This window comes from Drosophila takahashii, chromosome 2L, assembly GCF_030179915.1.
Source record: "Drosophila takahashii strain IR98-3 E-12201 chromosome 2L, DtakHiC1v2, whole genome shotgun sequence".
NCBI classification, from domain to species: Eukaryota; Metazoa; Arthropoda; class Insecta; order Diptera; family Drosophilidae; genus Drosophila; species Drosophila takahashii.
The window spans coordinates 17,931,530-17,950,411 of NC_091678.1; the positions used below are offsets into that span (position 1 = coordinate 17,931,530).

The following is an 18,882-nucleotide window of genomic DNA, read 5'->3' on the forward strand; positions in this document are numbered from 1 at the left end:
TAATGCATTGGAAATGCTTTCCAACTTCTCGGCCCAGGGCTGAGCAAAACGATGTGCATAAATATTTGAGAATTACGCCAAATCGAAAGTGAAGCTAGAGTCGGAATCCTAAGAGAAGAAGCCAAGTACCGGAGCAATCAGAGCCAAACAATTACGGAGGAGGACGAGGAGAGAGCGAAAAGGAATAGCCCGGACCGGCGCTAGCAAATAAAAATGAAAATTAAAATATTTCCGCTGACAGCGGAAGCAGCGACGATTGCCGCGCGTCGCCAGCAGAAACAGAAGCGTGGAAACGCGGGGAAACTGCAGCGGAAGCGAAAAATGCCGGAAATATCCTCACGGCTAATTGTTGCCACTGCCACCGCCGCCGTAGCCACGATAATCTGTCTGTCCTTCTCGCTCTCCGTCTGCGCCGCCCAGGAGAGCGACGACGAGGGCGAGCTGCACCACCTGGAACAGATGCACCACCAGCACCAGGACTTTATCATCGGCGAGTCCGAAGAGCACGATCATATCGCACACCATTTGGGTATGTAACTAGTCTAGAAACAAACTTTTCCTCTAGTTCAGAGTGATTCTAAGTAGATATTTCTGACCTATGGCACTCTGTTACAAAGAAACCCTACTCACTTACCTCGATAAACCCTTTATGTTCTTATTGACTGAAATGATCAATTTTCAATTTCATAAGGATCCAGAAAAAAAGGGTCTTTAAGTTGGAAAAATCCTGACTTTCGCCATATTTCAACTAAAATTTGGGGCTAAAATATTGTCAAAAACAGCAATACTCAATTATATGGTCTTTTTCTGAGAACTAAAGGGAGAATCTTATCCAGCAGCGTTAAAATCTGACCCCTTTCAGCAATTGAGAATATTATAATGAAGCTTTCCCATTTTTGAGCTTCAAAATAAAAAAAAAAATTACAATTTTACCAGTATTTTAAAAAATGTACCTTAGTGATAATAAAAGGCAATAATTTCTTTGAAAAACTTTCAACCCGCACAAGTAATTTGGAGGTTTAATTTGGATCTCGGTCGCGAAAGAGCGCTGCTTGTATAATAATATTTTGTAAACAATATTTACATATTTTATAAAAGCACACATTTTCCATTAGCAAATAAAATGGATGATGAATCAATGAATTCTTCAAATTCGTGTATTCAACTGCTTTGGCAGCTGTGTGCCGGTCGCAAGGTCAACTTTGACGCCTTTGCCAAGTGCTAACAAAAAGTTTTGAGTGGCTTAAACTCTGCTCCCTCGCCAAAGCTATCTGGATGTCATTTGAAGTGAATTATGTGACTGGCAGTCTGACCGGTCCCAAAAAACAGCTTGGCTCATTGAGCACATATTGGGATGGGCAGGGTACGTCCTTCGTACACTAAGAGTGGATAAACGCTGCGGGGGTGGAGAAAGGGAGGGGAGGCCAGGAGCAGGAGCACGTGCTTGGTTAGCTTTAGTGGCTGTTTAAGTTGTCATTGTCCGCCCAGAGCCCACAGCATAATTAAGGGGCACACATGGCGTATGCGTATTCTGGCTTACTCCCGACCTGACACACGCCTTCTCCCCGTCTTGTGGTCTCTGCATCCCGGGCATACACCACACACACACACACACACAGAGAAGTGACCACTTAAGTTTCCTTTGTCTATAGCATGTGGGCAACAAGCTGAATCCTGCGCCTTCGCATCCGCAATCCTCCCTCCTGCTCCTGCCTTCTGGTAGGTCGGCTCAACAAGTGGACAAACGTTGACATTGCACACAATGTTCAACCTCTGAAAATATATTCTCTTCCTCTGCGAATGTGTGTGTGTGTGCCTGCGCCTGTGCTGGTGTCTACTTATGACAAAAAGTGATTGACATTGTGATTGATGGCACTTTGGGTCGTCAGTTTCTGGGTTTATGACTTGACATGATGACCAACTATTCCATTGTGTGACCCATGAATTTTTTGCGAAAAGGGTTTTGAAGTGAAATGAGTCTCCTTTTGGCTGTCGGGGATTCGCAAATGCGTTTGTAAAGGGCTTTATTAGTTGATTTATTCGGAATGCTTAACAGATGCATACGCGTTACACGTAGAGTAAGTGGGTATATATTTTTTTTGATTACTTATACCTTTCGAAATGTATAAGACAATTTTAGATCGAACAATCCAATAAAAAGTTATGAGCAAAAATGTAAACAGCCGCTAGATGGTGCCAGTAGCTTACAGACTGCATATCTCCATCTCCCTTGGACTCTCTTAAGCTGAGTAACGGGTATCTGATAGTCGATAAAGTTTTGGAGATATTTTTGCGTTTGGTGTCACTAAACCACAATTAGCTTTTTATCTCGTGACTGAGCTTAGCTGAGTAAATTTTAACTTAAGTATTATCTACTCAAATCGTTTTCCTCTGTTAATACGAATTTTCAACCATTCTATATACAGACTGTAAAGCACTATGGTTATCACATGCATGAAGGCATATCTATTCTGAAATTGGATAAGAGAGTAACGGGTATCTGATACTCGAGGCACTCGACTTTAGCGTTCCTCCTTGTTTTCAGCTGAAATTGCCGCTGATGTGCCAGCAATTGTTTGACAATTTTTCAACAATTCCCACCGACTGCAAAAATTTGTCGCCCTTCTATGTCAATTCCCTTTTATTCGCGGCCATTTTCCAGTTGTCTATTCCTGTGTGTGTCTGTGTTTGTGTACGTTTTTGTGCGTGTTGGCTGCTTTTTTTCACACGCTTTCGCGCTGCAACTAAAAGTATGCAGGACTTTTTCGCGCTGCCAGGACTGGCAGGACCTGCAGCCAAGCGTATGAGCTGCCGAGTGGAGCGGTAATCAAAATGGGGTGGTGAACAATCACGGGGGCTGTTGGCCTTTGAGGCTGTGTGTGTTGTCGTTTATTTGCCTTAGTTCTTGTAATTTGTGTTTTATGTTGTCCTGGCCCCACTGTTGTTTTTCTTTCCGTTTGCCGTTGGGCTTTTTCGCCGTTGCTCCTGGCGAATACTTGTTTAAGCTACAATTTTTATTTCCGCTGCCCGTTTGAAGATGCCTTTGTTGTTGATTCTGCTTTTTTTTTTCCAAATGCTCAGTCAAATTTAATATTGCCTTGTTGATTTTTGGCCAACGGACTCCCTGGGCACCTTGACAGACATCAAAAATGCCGCTCAGCTCAATTAGCCAAAAGTTTCAATTTTCTGAAATAAGTAGGTAAACTGAAATCGCGAATGAGGGTTCGTTCTGGGAACTTCAGCTCTTTGGTGGCCGCGGGAAATGCAAGAAAGTTGCAACAAAGTAAGATCAGGTTGCTCACCTTCGGGGACGCCACATCACGTCTGCCGAAGTTGGCTTAGAAACTTGGCCAGCGGGAGATTGATGACCGGGCCGTGAAGGTGTTGCGCGCTCAGATAAGACGCAGCTGGATTAAGGGCCCTTCTCATTCTGCTCTGTGTAAATTCGGCTAATTGGAATCATTAGCCGGGCCAAGGCAAACACTTGCAAACAGCGGGGAAAGCCTTGGGAATCATAGACAAATTTGCGCAAATTCCGGGCAGTTGTTGACACCTCCCAAAATGATAATCCGGTTCCTGTCTGGCAGGCCAATAAATCATCTGGGCCGCCGGCAGACATTGAAGGAGAGTTGGCTTAAGTGCGTTAGGAAAATCAACAGCGGCTGTCTCTGGCAGCAGGTGCTCAGCTTCTCAGACGACGACGGATACGGCCCTTCCACCGCAAATAAAGTGGAGCATATAGCGAGATTCGCCGAGTAACAAGAAAAAAAACAGGGCCTAAAGCTTCGTTCGCGTTTTTGTTGCATAATTTTCGATGCTCTGGCAAAATATATATTTTCATTTGTTTGCCCTTGTTTTTTTCAGTTCTGTTTTGGCTACGCCTTCGCCGTGTTTGGGCTGTTCCTGCTTCCTGTAACTGCGTGTTCCCCTTCCGGTTCCGCACCCGCCCCGCCCCCTTCCCCGCCCCCCTCAACTGCCACATTGTCTGCCAGCGACAATGTTCGGATGGGAAATTTAAGGCATATTTCTTGGCGCTGGGCCGCGGGAAAAATGGCATAATAAATAAATCTACTTTGAATTAGCGCCATTTACTTTACATTTATTCTCTGCCGCCGTGCAATTTATAGCGCTCAACGCACTCTTCCCATAGACTTCTCTGCCGTTCTTTTTTATTTGAAGATATTTTTGCGTTTGTTGTTTCTGTCGTTTCAATTTGGCGGCGCGTGCTTTTTGGCTAATGAAGTTTTGAGGTTAGACAGCAGGAAAATGGGGAGCCGCCTCGAGGTGTGCAGCTAAGTGGACATGAAATGCGGCTCGCTTTAAGATTTTGAGCAATATATGTTATTTAAATCAGGGAATAATTGGCATTTTCTGTGTTTAAGGAGAATTGAAGCCGGTAATTTTGCTGATACTTAATTCATCTTGATAATTCAGCGCCATTGCTTTATTTTGTACAACGAATTTTAAAGTTCATCAATTGCATGAACAAAATGGTTTAAATTGGTTCAGTTATTATTGTGATGTTGCGAGATTTGAGCAATTCAGACATTGTTATTTAGTTGGATAAATTACTCAATTGTCAAAATCACCTGGTTCGGCCAAAATGCAAGACCGAATTTGCGAGATATTTTATTTCTAATAAATTAAAACATGTCTTTCATTATATGCTCGGATATTGCATAATGCTTCAATGGTTATTAATTATGAAAGCAAAATAAAATAAGAAGGCTATTAAGGTACACAAAAAGCAAGAAGCAATGTAAGCGACAAACGCTTAAAGTTTCATGAGTGGGAGGATGAACTGGCCTGATTTTTAGTATATTTCAAGCATATCGAATTGAGGTGCCCGCATGTTAAAAATGGTAAAATTGTTAAGTTAAGTTAAAATTGATACCACATAACATTTTTTTTTTTTGGTGTAGATAGTTTCTGGGCTTCAAAGTCTAACTGAAAATGGCAGACAATATTTCCTCTGAACCTCGATTCCTTATCAAAGATTCAGACATGCTAGTGCCCCCTTGCGTCTGACTCAAAATTGCCACAGAGTTGTAGGCAAGAAAATCCCCAACATCCTAGACTCTTTCTCCCCGCCCTTCATTAAGTCTCGCTGTGAACCTTTCACGGTCACGTCGTATTGCCTGCAAATCACGTCATACTGAGCACAAAAAGAGCAACAAATGCAGACCAGAATAGGGAACTTTTTGGGCAACTTTCGGAACACTTTCTTTCGTCTTTCGGCTTTTTCCGTGTGCTGTCTCAGGCGGAGGCACGTAGTAATCCCTGGAAACATTTGTTGGCCCGCTCAATGCGTTTTCCATGTCTGCACATGGACCGAAAGCCACAAGAAGCGAGGAATTCACTGGCATGTTGCGGAGAAATGGGAAGTGACGGGGGCCTGCAAGTATGCAACACAAAATATTACAAACAGTCGCATACAAAAGTTGCTAGCCAGCAGTTGATTTTTGCTTGCTTCCCCCTGCATCTCCCCGATTTGCCAACAATTTCCCGACTATACGTACCAGAAATCGAATTTATTGCACACTCTTGTGCGTTTGCGGCAGCCACAAAATGTATTTGCATTGCCAGCCAGCTGCGACAGATGTGGGAAAAGTCGGAAAAGCTGGGAAGAGCTCCGCCTGCCCAGTTAGCATGTGCCATACGTTTATTAAAATGCAAACGGTTCCGACTCCAGAAGACGCAACACGAAAATTAATTGAAAATTCAACGTCCTTTCCTCCGATCTAAACGTCTGTGCCCTGGCATTCAATTCGCCTCGGTTCCCGTCCTACATCTATAACGAGTTGGAATCCATTTGCGCTATTGACTCGTCTGTCTGCACGCACGGAGACACGCGTTCAAGGTCTCCCCGGTTATAGATGACATTATTTTATGGCGCAGTCCGGAGTACCCGGAAAATGCGATACAAAAGTATGTGTGCCAAGGTGCCGGGCCAAATGGAAATGGAAATCAATAACAAAATAGTCGGCGACTTGGGAAAATATCATTTTTCTTTGCCGAAACAACCAACTTACTTTCCTTTCGAACAGAAAGCTCTTTAATAAATTTTAGCCCCTGGGGAGCCAATCTATTTGCTATTTAAATCGTCAGTTTGTAATTTTAAATATAATTTAAATTTTCCCAAATGTTGTAAATTCATTGGCTTGCTAATTAACTTATCCGATTCCTATTTACACTGGCCAAATTTCCCCAAGGCTACCGGCCCTGCGGTTCGTGTTTCCACATTCGCAGCGCGACCTCATAAACGTAAATCTATTTACCCATTTGCTGGCATTTGCTAAATATTTTATGACGCGTGCCTGAAAATGCATTTCACCTGTTAGCTGTGGGGAATCGAAAACCCGAGTACCTGAAAACCCCCTTTAGCCCGCAATCGATTTCAGCTGCTCCACTGATGCAGCTGCACAAAAGTCAAATTGCAACTTCATTTTGTGGCTGTGAAAATTGCAAGCCGAACGTCGGCAAAGAAAGGCGTTGAAAAAGCGACCTTAAAATATTGGAAAAGTTCACGAAACGAGAAGTCTTCCTTTCCCTTGGTATTCCGGGCGTGTTGGGTGCGGTTTTTGGGGTTTTTAGCTTGCCAATTTCAGGGGAGTGCGAACAGGCGGGGTATCTGTTTATATTCCTTACACACTCCGCACCGCAAATTGAATTTGCACTAAGGATAACCAAGCCAATATTAACTACCTCTCTAAATGTACACTTTCTCCCTCTCCTCGTTTCATCTCGATTGCACTGGATGAACTCTCGACACTTTTCATGCCTTGCCGGCACTCGGAATGAAATCTCGCAGCGGAAATGCAAAATAAGGATGAGCTACTTGAGGACATACGCGAGGATACGGTCGTCAATGCGATACCCGAGAAAGGTGAGTCAGTTGCTCTTTCAGCTCATCCCCCTTATCACCCGATTGGCCATGTCACACGACTTGAATTTCCATATACACGGCGAGCGAAGGGGTCTCCAAATGGATTTTCCATTCCTGCGAAGGGCACCTTGGCTTAAACTGCATGCTTTACCGATACGATAGTGCTCTCGAGTGCCTCATTTAATTTAAGTTATTTTATTATGTATTTTCTGGACAGTTGCCATTGAATGATTTCAAGGTTGAAACTAATCATTTATTTAAATATTTTGCAATTTGGCTCAGAGCCAAGTCAAGTATTAAAGGGACATTTTCTCGTCCGCATGCTTAACTAAAAGTAGATTTTACATGTAGAATCTTTTGGAAATTTAGAGTTTAAAACCTACTTTTAGCTAATAATGCGGATGAGAAAACGAACCTAAATGTATTTATTTTATGCTATTTATTTTTAAAGCTTCGCACAGATAATTTTATTTGATTTTGGTTTTTAATATTTACTTTTACAAAGATCAGGTAATATTTGGCAGTTTCGTTTGAATGTTTTGGTTTTAAATTAAAACTATATGACCTAAAATTATATTGGAATTCTATTTTGAGACTATATACCATTATCCGCGTGCACCCATAAAATAAAAATTTCTATTATAAAATATCTTGATAAATCTGGGTTGTGATATTTAAGTAATGTTCAGTTTTGCAAAATGTAGAGTGAGAAACCCAAGGTCACCTTAGCAGAGCAAGGTTAACTTAGCAGAGCAGTTAACTCAGAAACAGTAATTAAAGTGACATCATTCCTAAGCACCTGCCGATTGATTCCCTAATTATGAATATTAAGTGTAATTAATTGTCAGCCCGACGGGCACATTCACCTGAGCTCCCAGCTTTGCCGTTTTTATATCACTTAAACTTATCCCCAGTGTCGTCACGTGCTCAGTTCTTGTCAGTATCCAGCGTCCACTCCCCGTTCTCCCGTCCCCTCAAACGGCGCCATTAAGTCAGTCGCTTTCCCCGCGCTTTCCCTGCTTTCCCTGCATTTTCCCATCCACCGAGTGTCTCTGAATACGAGTTGCTTTGCTCTTGTAGCAGTCTTTTTGCTCGCTTTTAAATTTTATTTATTGTAAATTGTATTTGAAACGTGCTGAGGTTCAGTTTTCTCTGCAGAGAAGACGGCGGACAAATGTCAAGCTTGCCCTTGGCATGGATATGGGATATATACACATATGTATGCTGGATATGGGGTATGGTATAGGGGAAATGGGAGAAAGTATGGCTGCTTGCATGGGTATATCTCGAGCACATCTCGTGCGAGTGTGTTAGTGTGTCGTGCAACTTAATAGAGTTGTTTAGCATTTAAATAGCGCCATTTACTTGTTGTTGCTGGATGTTGCCTCTGGATGTTGCCGTTGCGCTTATTAAGTTGAAATGCCAGTCAAGTCGACTTGACTTAATAAAGTTGGCTTAAAGCGGCGTAAGGAAAGTGGCAAATTGTGCCTAGTGAGCTTGAGAAAGTGGTCCATTAGGCACTGGCAACTCAGCCAAAGTAGTTTATAATACCAAATGGGAGTAGCCCTGCTTCCAAAATGAGTTGTGAATCTTTCGAGTTTCGAATAACATCTGTCATGGGCACTTTAAGTTGTCCCAAGCGAGCTCAAAGGTGTGGAACATCCCTCCAGCTGTGTTATTCCAAGACTCTAAGCCTCCAAAGAACAGGCCCTAAACGGCGATTTGCAATGTCTTTCCCTACATCATAAACATTATGCTAAGCACCCAGCGCCAAGGGATCCCAAGCGTTTATCCACTTCAGATACAAAGCAAATGCCCATTAAATCCTAATTTCATATGCCCATAAATCCACTAAACAATCACACTTTCAATCCCGGAGACGAAGCGCAAAATATGTAACAAATTTCACATATTCACACACGACCGCCTTGCGAAGAAAGTATGTCATAAAAGCCCCCACTCACGCAGGCATATCCTTATATCCTTATTGTGTTATTGTGTGCATCTGTATGTATCAATAAGCGGAGGCAAATCAAATGAGTTGGCAAAAGGCGGCAGACGATGACGAAACAGTTCGCAGGGACCGCCCCTTTCGTCTTCGACGAATCGAAGCCTGTGTAATCGAGCTTATTAGTGGGGGCTACTTGGGACTCGGTTCCATTATTGTTATCAAGTGAGGCGCACGAGATATACGACATGATAGCTAAGAAATGCTCTTACACATTTGATCTGCAGATTAAGTTCCCAAGGAGAAATTCACGGGTGACATAAGAAAAATTCAAATAATACCGATACAATAAACGTAAAATAACGGATAATATATAATTTGCATGTCCTATTTGGTAAGCTGTAGTACAAAATAGACTACTATATTTAAAAAAAAAAAAAATAATTGAAGGAAACCGCTAGCTGACTGACCAAAAAGCGAAGGAAAAATCGAACATTTCGTTTTGATATGTACAAGTTTTAGCATGCAGAAATAATAACGAAACTGACCTTCCTGCGTGATGTACACGGCAATCCATTTAACGATTTAGAACCTTAATGGCCCTTCTCTTCCTTGTTCCGAATGTAAGAGATCCGACATGAATTTCCCGAGTGATTCCCTACGAAATTTCTGTCCGCCAGTAAAACGACTTCTAACCGGTCATTATCCAGCGTAAGTAAGGGTATCGTTGACAACTCGAAACGTGATGTTCAGGAAGAGATTAGGCGACAATAACCAGCGGGATGGGGACACGCAGAAGCGACAGGCAGAAAGTTGGCCCTTTCCCGGCCTTGCGCATTTTCCCCGCCGCAATTGAGATTTACGGCCGCATCAATAAACATCAAAAAATTCGCCCCGCCACTTTCTTGGCCATCACCCTTGCTTATCGCCTTGTTTACGCATTTTAAGTACAAGATTGTTATGTGTTGATTTGCCTTAACCGATGCGTGCCCCGCATATGAGAAAAAGCCTCCGTCTGGCCGGGTTTTACTTGTTTTTCCCCCCATACATACATGTATGCTTTCGCTTTATTTTATTTTATTATTTTATTCTGAGCGCAAACTTCGTTGAGGTTTTCGAGCATGTCAGCGACAAACAAGAGCAAACAGAAACACAAACATAAAGCAGCGGCGTGAGGCGGCTAAGTTTTAAGATACCGTCCTCAGTCCCCAGTTTTCCCCCGTCCGCTCAACAAGCAGCTAAACCACAAATCTGTTGCATACTTGCGGGCGCGCCTTTAAAGTCAACGCGCTTTTCCAACGCTTCGCTGAGCATTCGCCCGAATGTGGGTGGTTTGGGTGTGTGGGTGGCTAGGTGGGTGGGTGGTGCGCAGGGACTTTGATTGACTGGTTGAGAACTGGCTGACAGGCCAGTCTAGGCTACGATTGTTGATGTTGATGTTGACGTGGGTTATGCTAAACGCGACGGAATGGTTTCCAATGATATCTGATCTCAGTCAGGGATCCCCAATTAAATCAAATTAAATGCAATATTCATTAATTTCCATTAAATTATTTCGTAAAAGCTTCAGGCCACCGTATTACTCAATTTTTATACGAACATTTTTATACCACATAAACCTCTGATTGTCCGAGTTCGGTTTGGCCTCAATTCCACTTGATTTAAGTTGTACTATTTACGCACTATTAAATTAAATCAATACAGTCGTATCGTATAAGGTATCGCTTCGAATTTTAAATTCATAATACTCATATATACTCGTAAAACTAATAACACTCAATCAGCACGTTGTTACGATAGCCGAATTATCTTAGAAAAAAGGCTCTTAACTTAAACATGACCTACATAAGTTAAGCTCCCCTATTCTAAGACAAGTTAGACCTTGGTTTATATTAATTTGGCGCAACAGCATGCATAACTTAGGAGGAGTTGCTCTTTTTTGTCCATTCGAAACAAAGGTAGATACAGATGTTTCAACCGTCGAATATAGGAAACAACCTGATATGTACCTTGTTTTAGATTAGATTAAGAACAAGTCAGTGCTTATTATTTCCTCCTCTCTTGCAGATCTTCCCAAGTTCGGAGAGCTCTTGCAGAATGTGACGGTGCCCGTGAGTCGGGAGGCTATCCTTCAATGTGTAGTCGATAATTTGCAGACCTACAAGGTGAGTTTGGAACGCATTTTTCTTCGATTTACACTTTGCACTTTAATATTATAAGGGTAAGTTTATTTTAAGTAATAATTAGTGGATCCATTTAGTTGTTGTCTTAAAAATATTTAATTTAAAAAATAATATTCTTCACAATCTATCTCAAAATTAAAATATAAGTCAGGTCCTTAGAGTATTTAGTATGTGAGTATTTTTCGGATCAGTGTGCGCTGTCAGTTGAAACCATTTGCACTTCATCGGCCGAAACGTGGCAAAGTTTCGGGGCCTAGTTTTCCACCTTTGCGTGTCGTGCTTTTGGGTTGAGTTGACCCTTTTGCTAAGCACGTTCCGGAGCCCAGGGGCGTTACTTTGATTTCGTGACACATTAAAAGGTAAACAAAACGTGAAATAAATCTCAATGAATTGCCGAAACGAAAATAGCAATGGCATATTCCTCCGTTTTGTCCGTCTGTTTTGATACCATCTAGCCAAGTTATTAGAGCCCTTTGTGCCACATTGTATGTCCAACGATGTTATCATTATCACTGTTGCGTGGGGGCAGACAAATTGAAAGCTAGTGAAATTGATGTCTGAATTGAGTGCCAGACAACAGTTTCTCTACCTTATAGCTTGGGTGCCCCGTCGAGTTGGTTGGGTTTTAAGTCGAGTTTATTTGATCGCCAGAAAACGAAGCCGAAGCGAAAACGACCTCAGTAACCGGTGATCAAAGAGAACTCGGCCCTGAATCGTTAATGGCGAGTTCCTTTAGTTGAATCAGATTTAATGCCATGCTAAAAGTGTCCCAGACCGTATAGCAATCGAAACTCAAAGCTATGCAATCAGGAATACTCAGAATCTAGCACAAAACTCGAGGTCGGCATGCTGAGCCTTGCAGTTTCTTTGAGCTATATTTCATAATACCCCCGATGACAAAGGCGCTCCGATGAAGGTCTTTATCAACCCGAGTACTAAGAATATAGAACAAAATTGAAATGAATTTAACATAAGCCTCCCGGCTGTGGCACATTTTCCACTATTTTGCATCGGTTAGGCGCATTATCCATTATCCAAAAAGCTTTCCACCTTCCCGGCGACATTTTCCCACTTGCCGCGAGCCTGGGTGTAATAAATGAGCTCCGGCCATGCCAATGGGGCATTAGCATTGGGACGAGGAAATCGCTGAACGTTTTAGTTTTACAACTCAAATCTACCCGAATATAAACGGCGGCGTCTCTAACTTGAATATACATTTTGTGTTCTCCTAGATTGCGTGGCTACGTGTCGATACACAGACCATTTTAACGATACAAAATCACGTCATAACCAAAAATCATCGCATGAGCATAACTCACGCCGAGAAACGTGCCTGGATTTTGCGTATACGTGATGTAAAGGAGTCCGACAAAGGCTGGTAATGTATCCACTATCGAGCTGCATGTTCTGATATCTACTGATATCAGATGCCCCTACAAATATGACGAATCATGGAAGGGTAGCTTAATTGCAATGCTCTTCTTCTGGCCCGAGTTATAATATCCACATCTAATACGCCTCGCTTTTAGGTACATGTGCCAAATCAACACGGATCCCATGAAGAGCCAAGTTGGCTACCTGGACGTTGTCGGTGAGTATTTGATTTAAGACTGCGTAAATACCACACAGACAAAAAATTCGTAATTTTACCTCACTTCATATCAATAAAACGTCGATATGATTAATGTTAAATTTATGATTTATCAGTTTTCTTATCAGTTATTTCAGAAAAATGATAAAAATCCTATTTGAAAATTTAGTAATTTTTGAACAAATAATAAAAAATAAGATAAGCTATATCTTTATTCATACCAAAGTGACATGAAAATGGACCTGCACATATCTGATCTTTTGTCAATTTTTTCCTGTGCATAGACCATAGTTTTTGAAATGCAATTGATGCACATACATATGTAACTCTGAAGGGAGCTCAAATGAATTGTAATTTGCCTTGAGTGGCTCGGCAAACGCTCAACTTGGAGCCGGCACAAAGTTGCTGTTGATAGTTTTTCAAATTGCACTAATTGCTCAGCCAAGTGGCGATTGGATGCAGGAATTGGGTTAGGGAAGCGCCGTTGTGCAACTTCCAACTGTGGCACTCTCTATTGGGTCTAATTGCGAAAAGAAGAAGCTCGTTTATTCGCCTTAAGCCGAGCTCCATGCCAACGGTTTTTGTTGCAAAGTTTTCACTTAACCAACACATTAGTTCGGGCCCCGCAAACAGCGGAGAGCGAAAGGTAATGAAACAATTTACATGCTACGTGCACCTGTCCCATCCACATCCCGTCCACATCCACATCCACGTCCACATCCACATCCATGTCCATGTCCTGGTCGTCCGTGTCCTGGCGTTAATTATTCAGACGGCGTAGACGTTGGAGCGGCACCGAAAAACCTCAACCGCCCTGTAGGCGAATTTAAAATGAATATGCCGCCCCGTTTCGGAGCTGGGGTTTTGTGTCTCGTTTCCGGTTGCCCCGCACCATCCGCATAAGTAACCACTCTGGTTGATTGTGTTTTCATTGATGTTGAAATTCATTAAGGACCCCAGTCGTCCTCGTCCCGATACACTGAGCACAACAGCGGCTTGCCAGGAGAGTAATTTACACACAACCGCACTAAGTCCATAAGCAAAATGGCAAGCCGCCTTAAATCAGCGCGGATTTTCCAGCTGCCACTGACAAAGTGCTCGATTTTGTGGTGTATGCTTTTCAGCGCGTTCCCAGTGCTCCACCCACATCCACATTTATCCGCATCCACACCCACCGTGCACAGCCCACCAATTCAGCCCACGCGATGGCAACCAACTATTATTGTTGTCATCGCTGTAGTAGTTTTCCACACCGCGAAATAAGCAAATAAACGGCGGCGTGAAAGTGATCAGAACTTATAAGCCAGTCCGCCGTAAATGTAAAAGGGTAAGCTGATATAAAGAGTGGATGGAAAAGGTTGGGAAAATGTATTGTATAAGTATAAGCATAAGTAGTGACCTCATCCTGAGGAGGAGCCGGATATTGCCATTACCTTAATAAATAAATCATAAATCACCTTAATCATAATATTTATGTAATTTGAACTTGAAAATCGGAACTAACTTTTGTACCTACAACATGCAGACTAAAATTTACGAAGTATATTTAGAACTAAATAAATGTATAGATTGCTTATGATAGAAACATATTAAAGTAATGAAATTAAAAAGTATTCATATAGAAAAAAGTAATTCACGCGTAAAGTAAGCTCCGATTGATCTCTGACCTGATCGGACCTATTATAATAAACATACGGAAGGCATTAATAAAAAGATGTTAATTTTGATTAAAAGCTTCATTCTAGCTTTTTTCATCACAATACAATTTGCCCTTTTTAAGGCTCCGCGTAGCTTCGATAGCACAATTTATTTATATTCGATATAAGCCAGTGCTATTCGGCAGCTAGTGTTAGGTGGTGACTAAATTAATCCTCTTTCGCCAAAAATCTCACTAAAATGCATAATGGAAAAAGAAGCGAACATCGGAAAAATACGTTGGGCAAACAAATTTGGAACAAATTTCCCGTATTTTTCTCAGATTTTCGGCGCTGAACTTTTGCGGGCTTGTTTTGCCTTGTTTGTCGGCTTGTTTGTTGTTTTTGGCCATGATTGTTTTTGTTCAGCCGTATGTATGGGGATCAGTGTGGAAGCCAGCCAGGCATTGAATAATTTATATAAAGCAATATGTTCTCTCACTGACGTTTTGCCTATGGTTAAATGGGCTTAGAAGAGTTGCACTGGGGCTGCAGAAATCGACGAGTTGATTTGAAAAGAGCTTAAAAACAGGAGAAAACGAATTAATTTTTTGATTGGTGATACTTTCAAATGCGATTGTGTTTTGTCTCATTTTTATGAATTGACCGAAAGTGTATTAAACCAGCTTTTGGGGGCGATTTTCAAATTGAATTGTTAGGCGTTAGTTCTTTAAGCTGTTAAAGACAGCTCTTATCGATAATCCCCCAATCAGTCAAACTCATATCTGCCATTTGCCGTCATCTCAATCCAATTGAAATTAATTTCTGTAGCGCCAATTTAATCACGCATCGTTTCACCTGATTTCATAACTTATCAACGCACAATAACAGCTGAGAAGAAAAGAAAGCCCACCTATTTCGCCCACCGATGTAGCGGCTATAGCTTTTTGTGACATGAGTCGGGCTATTAGGGGAAAAGTCAACACAGGGAAAAGCAGCTGGAGCGGAGCCTACATTCAATTTGTGGGACATGACGTGTACAGCCGAGTGTGGGCCGGGTGAAAAGTCAAAGTACATTTTGTAAAACATGCACATCATTGTTGGCATGGAGGCTTTGAAGTCGCATTGTGTGTGAGTCATAACTTGGCTTTTGGGTTTTTTTGGTTTTCCTGTAAAACGGAAGCTTGCGGCAGCGAGGGAAATCAAAGGAAATAAAGGAAAATCAAGTGCTGTTAATAGAGGCAATAATTCTATTTTAGGGAGAAGGGACCAAGGAAAACATACTTTTCAAAAATCTAAACAAAACTAAAAACGACTTACCTTTTTACTTATTTTTTACCCTGCTCTTGTCTTGGGTCTCTTTAATTTTCTGCCACTTTCTTTATCAGTTTGCTACTTCTACTTTTTTGGCAAGTGCAGAATAGTCGAGCGTAAAATTATAATTAATTGCAATGCACCGCAAAAGGTGCATACAGACGAAAAGCTCTTCATTTTCTATGGCATGAAAATGGCAAGTATTTGGAAATTGTCGAGCTACCTTTTGGTCTGTCAAGCGTGAAGCAGAAATTAAACATTTTATTTAATTAAGGCTTCGTCTCAACAGAAATATCGTTTTATTTTCAAAATCCCTTACAAATATTCCAGCATCCAAAATAACCCATTGACAACGACTTTATTACCTTTTCCCTCTTTCATGCCAACAACTTCATTGCCGCCAACAAACTGGATCTGAACCTGCTGTAAACTGTATGAACCCGCCGCACAATTCGCTGTCCCACGCTGCGTATGAATAATATGCCGCTTTAAAACTTTGTATCTCCGACAACGTGTGCGCACGTGTTTCGCCGGGCTTTCAGTCCCCCCCGACATACTGGACTATCCGACCAGCACCGATATGGTAATACGTGAGGGCTCCAACGTAACCCTCAAGTGTGCCGCGACGGGATCGCCAACTCCGACGATAACCTGGCGACGCGAAGGTGGCGAACTGATACCGCTGCCAAATGGGGCCGAGGGTGAGTCGCGTGCTTCCGCCGCATTAAATTTCATTACAAAACATTTTAAAGTTACTCTCCACTCGGCGGTAATTAACTCGTGTGTGCCGAGGTGTTAAGGGGGTCGCCAGCTGCTCGAATAATAACAAATCGGGGCTCCATAATTTGCTTTATTGCGGTGGATGGAAGTAAAATGGTTTGATTGTTTGGCACTTGAGCGCCCTTAATAGCTGCATGCATAGCGACTTGTAATTAAAATAAGATAAAGGAAGTGCACCAGATCAAAATCGGCTTGAGGTTTTGTTTCGACCAGGAGGTGTTGTGCTCAGAAATTTATTGCCAAATATCAAGGATTTATAGCAAACAAGATGGACGCAATAAGGCAAAGAGTCAGGATGGCATACCCAGCAAACATGTCGAATATGTGCAATTTGAATTCTACAGCTCTGCTGTCAGGAGGATTTCGCCTCAGTTGAATCCTGCCAACGTGCAAGCCATGCACTAACGAAAATACTTTTCAATAAGTGTTCTTAGAACTTAAACTGCGCTCTGAGTCTTGTGTATCTAATATTAATTAAATTCAATTTTTTCATACACCCAAAAAAAACTTGATATGAAACGATGATCAATTTGGTATTCTGTGCTATCAATTGGGACTTGATAAGCGGCATCTCAATTCGATATGCTCAAAATGTAATAACATATTTAGGCCAGTTTGAATTTCGATTGTGTCTTTCTCCCACCCACTCATAAAACTAAGCGATTTGATCCCGATGTTTTTTTAGGTGTACAATTTTGTATTTTGCTAAAAATGTTACTAAGTCAATTTAATTTGTTAAAGATTGTTATTAAGTAAGTTTACTGTAGTAGAATTGAGTTCAGAACTCATATGCTCGTAAATATGCAGTTAGAACTAAATGTAAATATGCATTCGTAAATGCAATACAGAAGCAAGCGGGTATCTTATTGTCGAGGCAGTCTACCAATGCATTCTAAAAATTTTAAATGGCACATTAAAATTCCATGGAAGACGGAATTTTCTCGTAGTGCTCTGAGATTTTCCGAGTTGCATAAGCAATGAGAACGCGATGATTAGCTGCCGGAGCAACTTGGACTCCGTGTGTGAGTGTGTGCTCGAGTATGGAGATTTTCCCCGGGCTGAGGGGGATTCCCGTGGGTGTAGACATTCCGGCTTATAAGCCGGCTGTGGGAATATGACAGCGAGCATAGATATGCCCATCGGTTGCCTTCGATATTAATCGCACTCCATCGTTCTATCTGCTCCGTATCTCCATCTGCATCCCCAGCCGTCGCCTTCAACGGATCCTTCCTGACCATCGCCAAAGTGAACCGGCTGAACATGGGCGCCTATCTCTGCATCGCCTCCAATGGCATCCCGCCAACAGTCAGCAAGCGTGTGATGCTCATTGTGCACTGTGAGTATTTGGGGCGGGGCGGGCCCATCAATTTTAGCATATTTAAATATTTATAGTTCTGCGCCAGGCACTGGCACCGCATGCCGGGAGCAGGGAGCAGGGAGCTGAGAGCAGGGTGCTCCAGACGAGACCGCAGTGGAGAACACCAAACACCAGACACAGTCACAGACTGCGACACACAGTCGCACAGCACAAAGCCCCACTCGAAATCTTGCCATGCTAAATATGCCCTGCATTTTAATTTTCCCATTGCGGGGTGGCTGGAAAATGCTGTATACTTTTTAGGTGCCAAGCATAAAGCAAATAATTAAGTGTGTGCCAGCCTCCGTTCTCCGTTTTCCCCCTCCCAGCTAGTTAGCATTTTCAGGGCACTTTGCCCGGCTCCTTCTCGCTAATTAAATAAAAATTAAAATTGCTCAACAATTTGTTAGGTAAGTTCATGGCACATATTTAAGAAGTTGCTCCGGAGAAATCCTCTCCGGTTAGCCAACCACAATTCGGTTCGGTTCGGTTCGCTTCAGTTTCGATTGCAAAGCATTTTTTGTGGCTTTGCTATAAAATTAAAAAGCAATTAGTTGGAAACAATAAATGGCAACCGCAGCGAATTGCCAAGCGGCAGCATAAAGCACTAGAAAAACAATAACGATAACGAACGGAATTTCTCTATAAATGGGAATTCTTTGTTCTCTCGAACGCCCACTCGGTTCCCTGCAATCGCTCAAACATTCCACACCTGGACGCCAAACGCCGGCCCACATATTTCCCATCAGCTTTTTATCCTCGTTCTGACGCCTGACGCTGGCATTTCTCTGCTGTTTTCCAGTTCCCCCCATGATTTGGATACAAAATCAATTAGTCGGCGCTGCCCTCACACAGAACATAACGCTGGAATGCCAGTCGGAGGCGTATCCCAAGTCCATCAACTATTGGATGAAGAACGATACGATAATCGTGCCAGGTAAGTGATTTTTTGGAAGAGTTAAAATGGGTTTGGAATACATATTGAAAAAATATTGACTGTTTGTTATTTAACTTTATTTAATATGTGTTTTTCCTTTCTATATTATCGAATCGATACTGTGAAAATATCGAGATATCGATAATATACGAGCTCTAAATTAATTCAAGGACAAACAACTTTCAGCTATCAAACTAGTAATATGTTTCTAAAAGTAAAGAACAATATATTTTTAGTCCGTAAGTCTAATCG

The 18,882-nt window shown here is 42.0% G+C and overlaps 1 protein-coding gene across 2 annotated transcripts in view; it reads left to right on the top strand.

Moving 5' to 3' along the window:
- The first annotated feature begins 203 nt into the window (after positions 1 to 203).
- The window catches only part of DIP-theta (Dpr-interacting protein theta), a 29,373-nt gene continuing 10,694 nt past the window's right edge, over positions 204 to 18,882 (top strand). Inside the window, exons 1-8 of one of the 2 annotated variants that reach the window (XM_044394893.2) lie at positions 204 to 529; positions 6,812 to 6,886; positions 10,902 to 10,999; positions 12,250 to 12,395; positions 12,547 to 12,608; positions 16,099 to 16,257; positions 17,544 to 17,672; positions 18,496 to 18,630. In XM_044394893.2, coding sequence (XP_044250828.1) covers positions 214 to 529; positions 6,812 to 6,886; positions 10,902 to 10,999; positions 12,250 to 12,395; positions 12,547 to 12,608; positions 16,099 to 16,257; positions 17,544 to 17,672; positions 18,496 to 18,630 — 1,120 coding nt within the window. In that variant the 5' untranslated portion in view covers positions 204 to 213. Of the gene's footprint in view, positions 530 to 6,811; positions 6,887 to 10,901; positions 11,000 to 12,249; positions 12,396 to 12,546; positions 12,609 to 16,098; positions 16,258 to 17,277; positions 17,359 to 17,543; positions 17,673 to 18,495; positions 18,631 to 18,882 lie in introns of those variants that run through there. The other variant, XM_070211647.1, reaches the window with a different exon arrangement.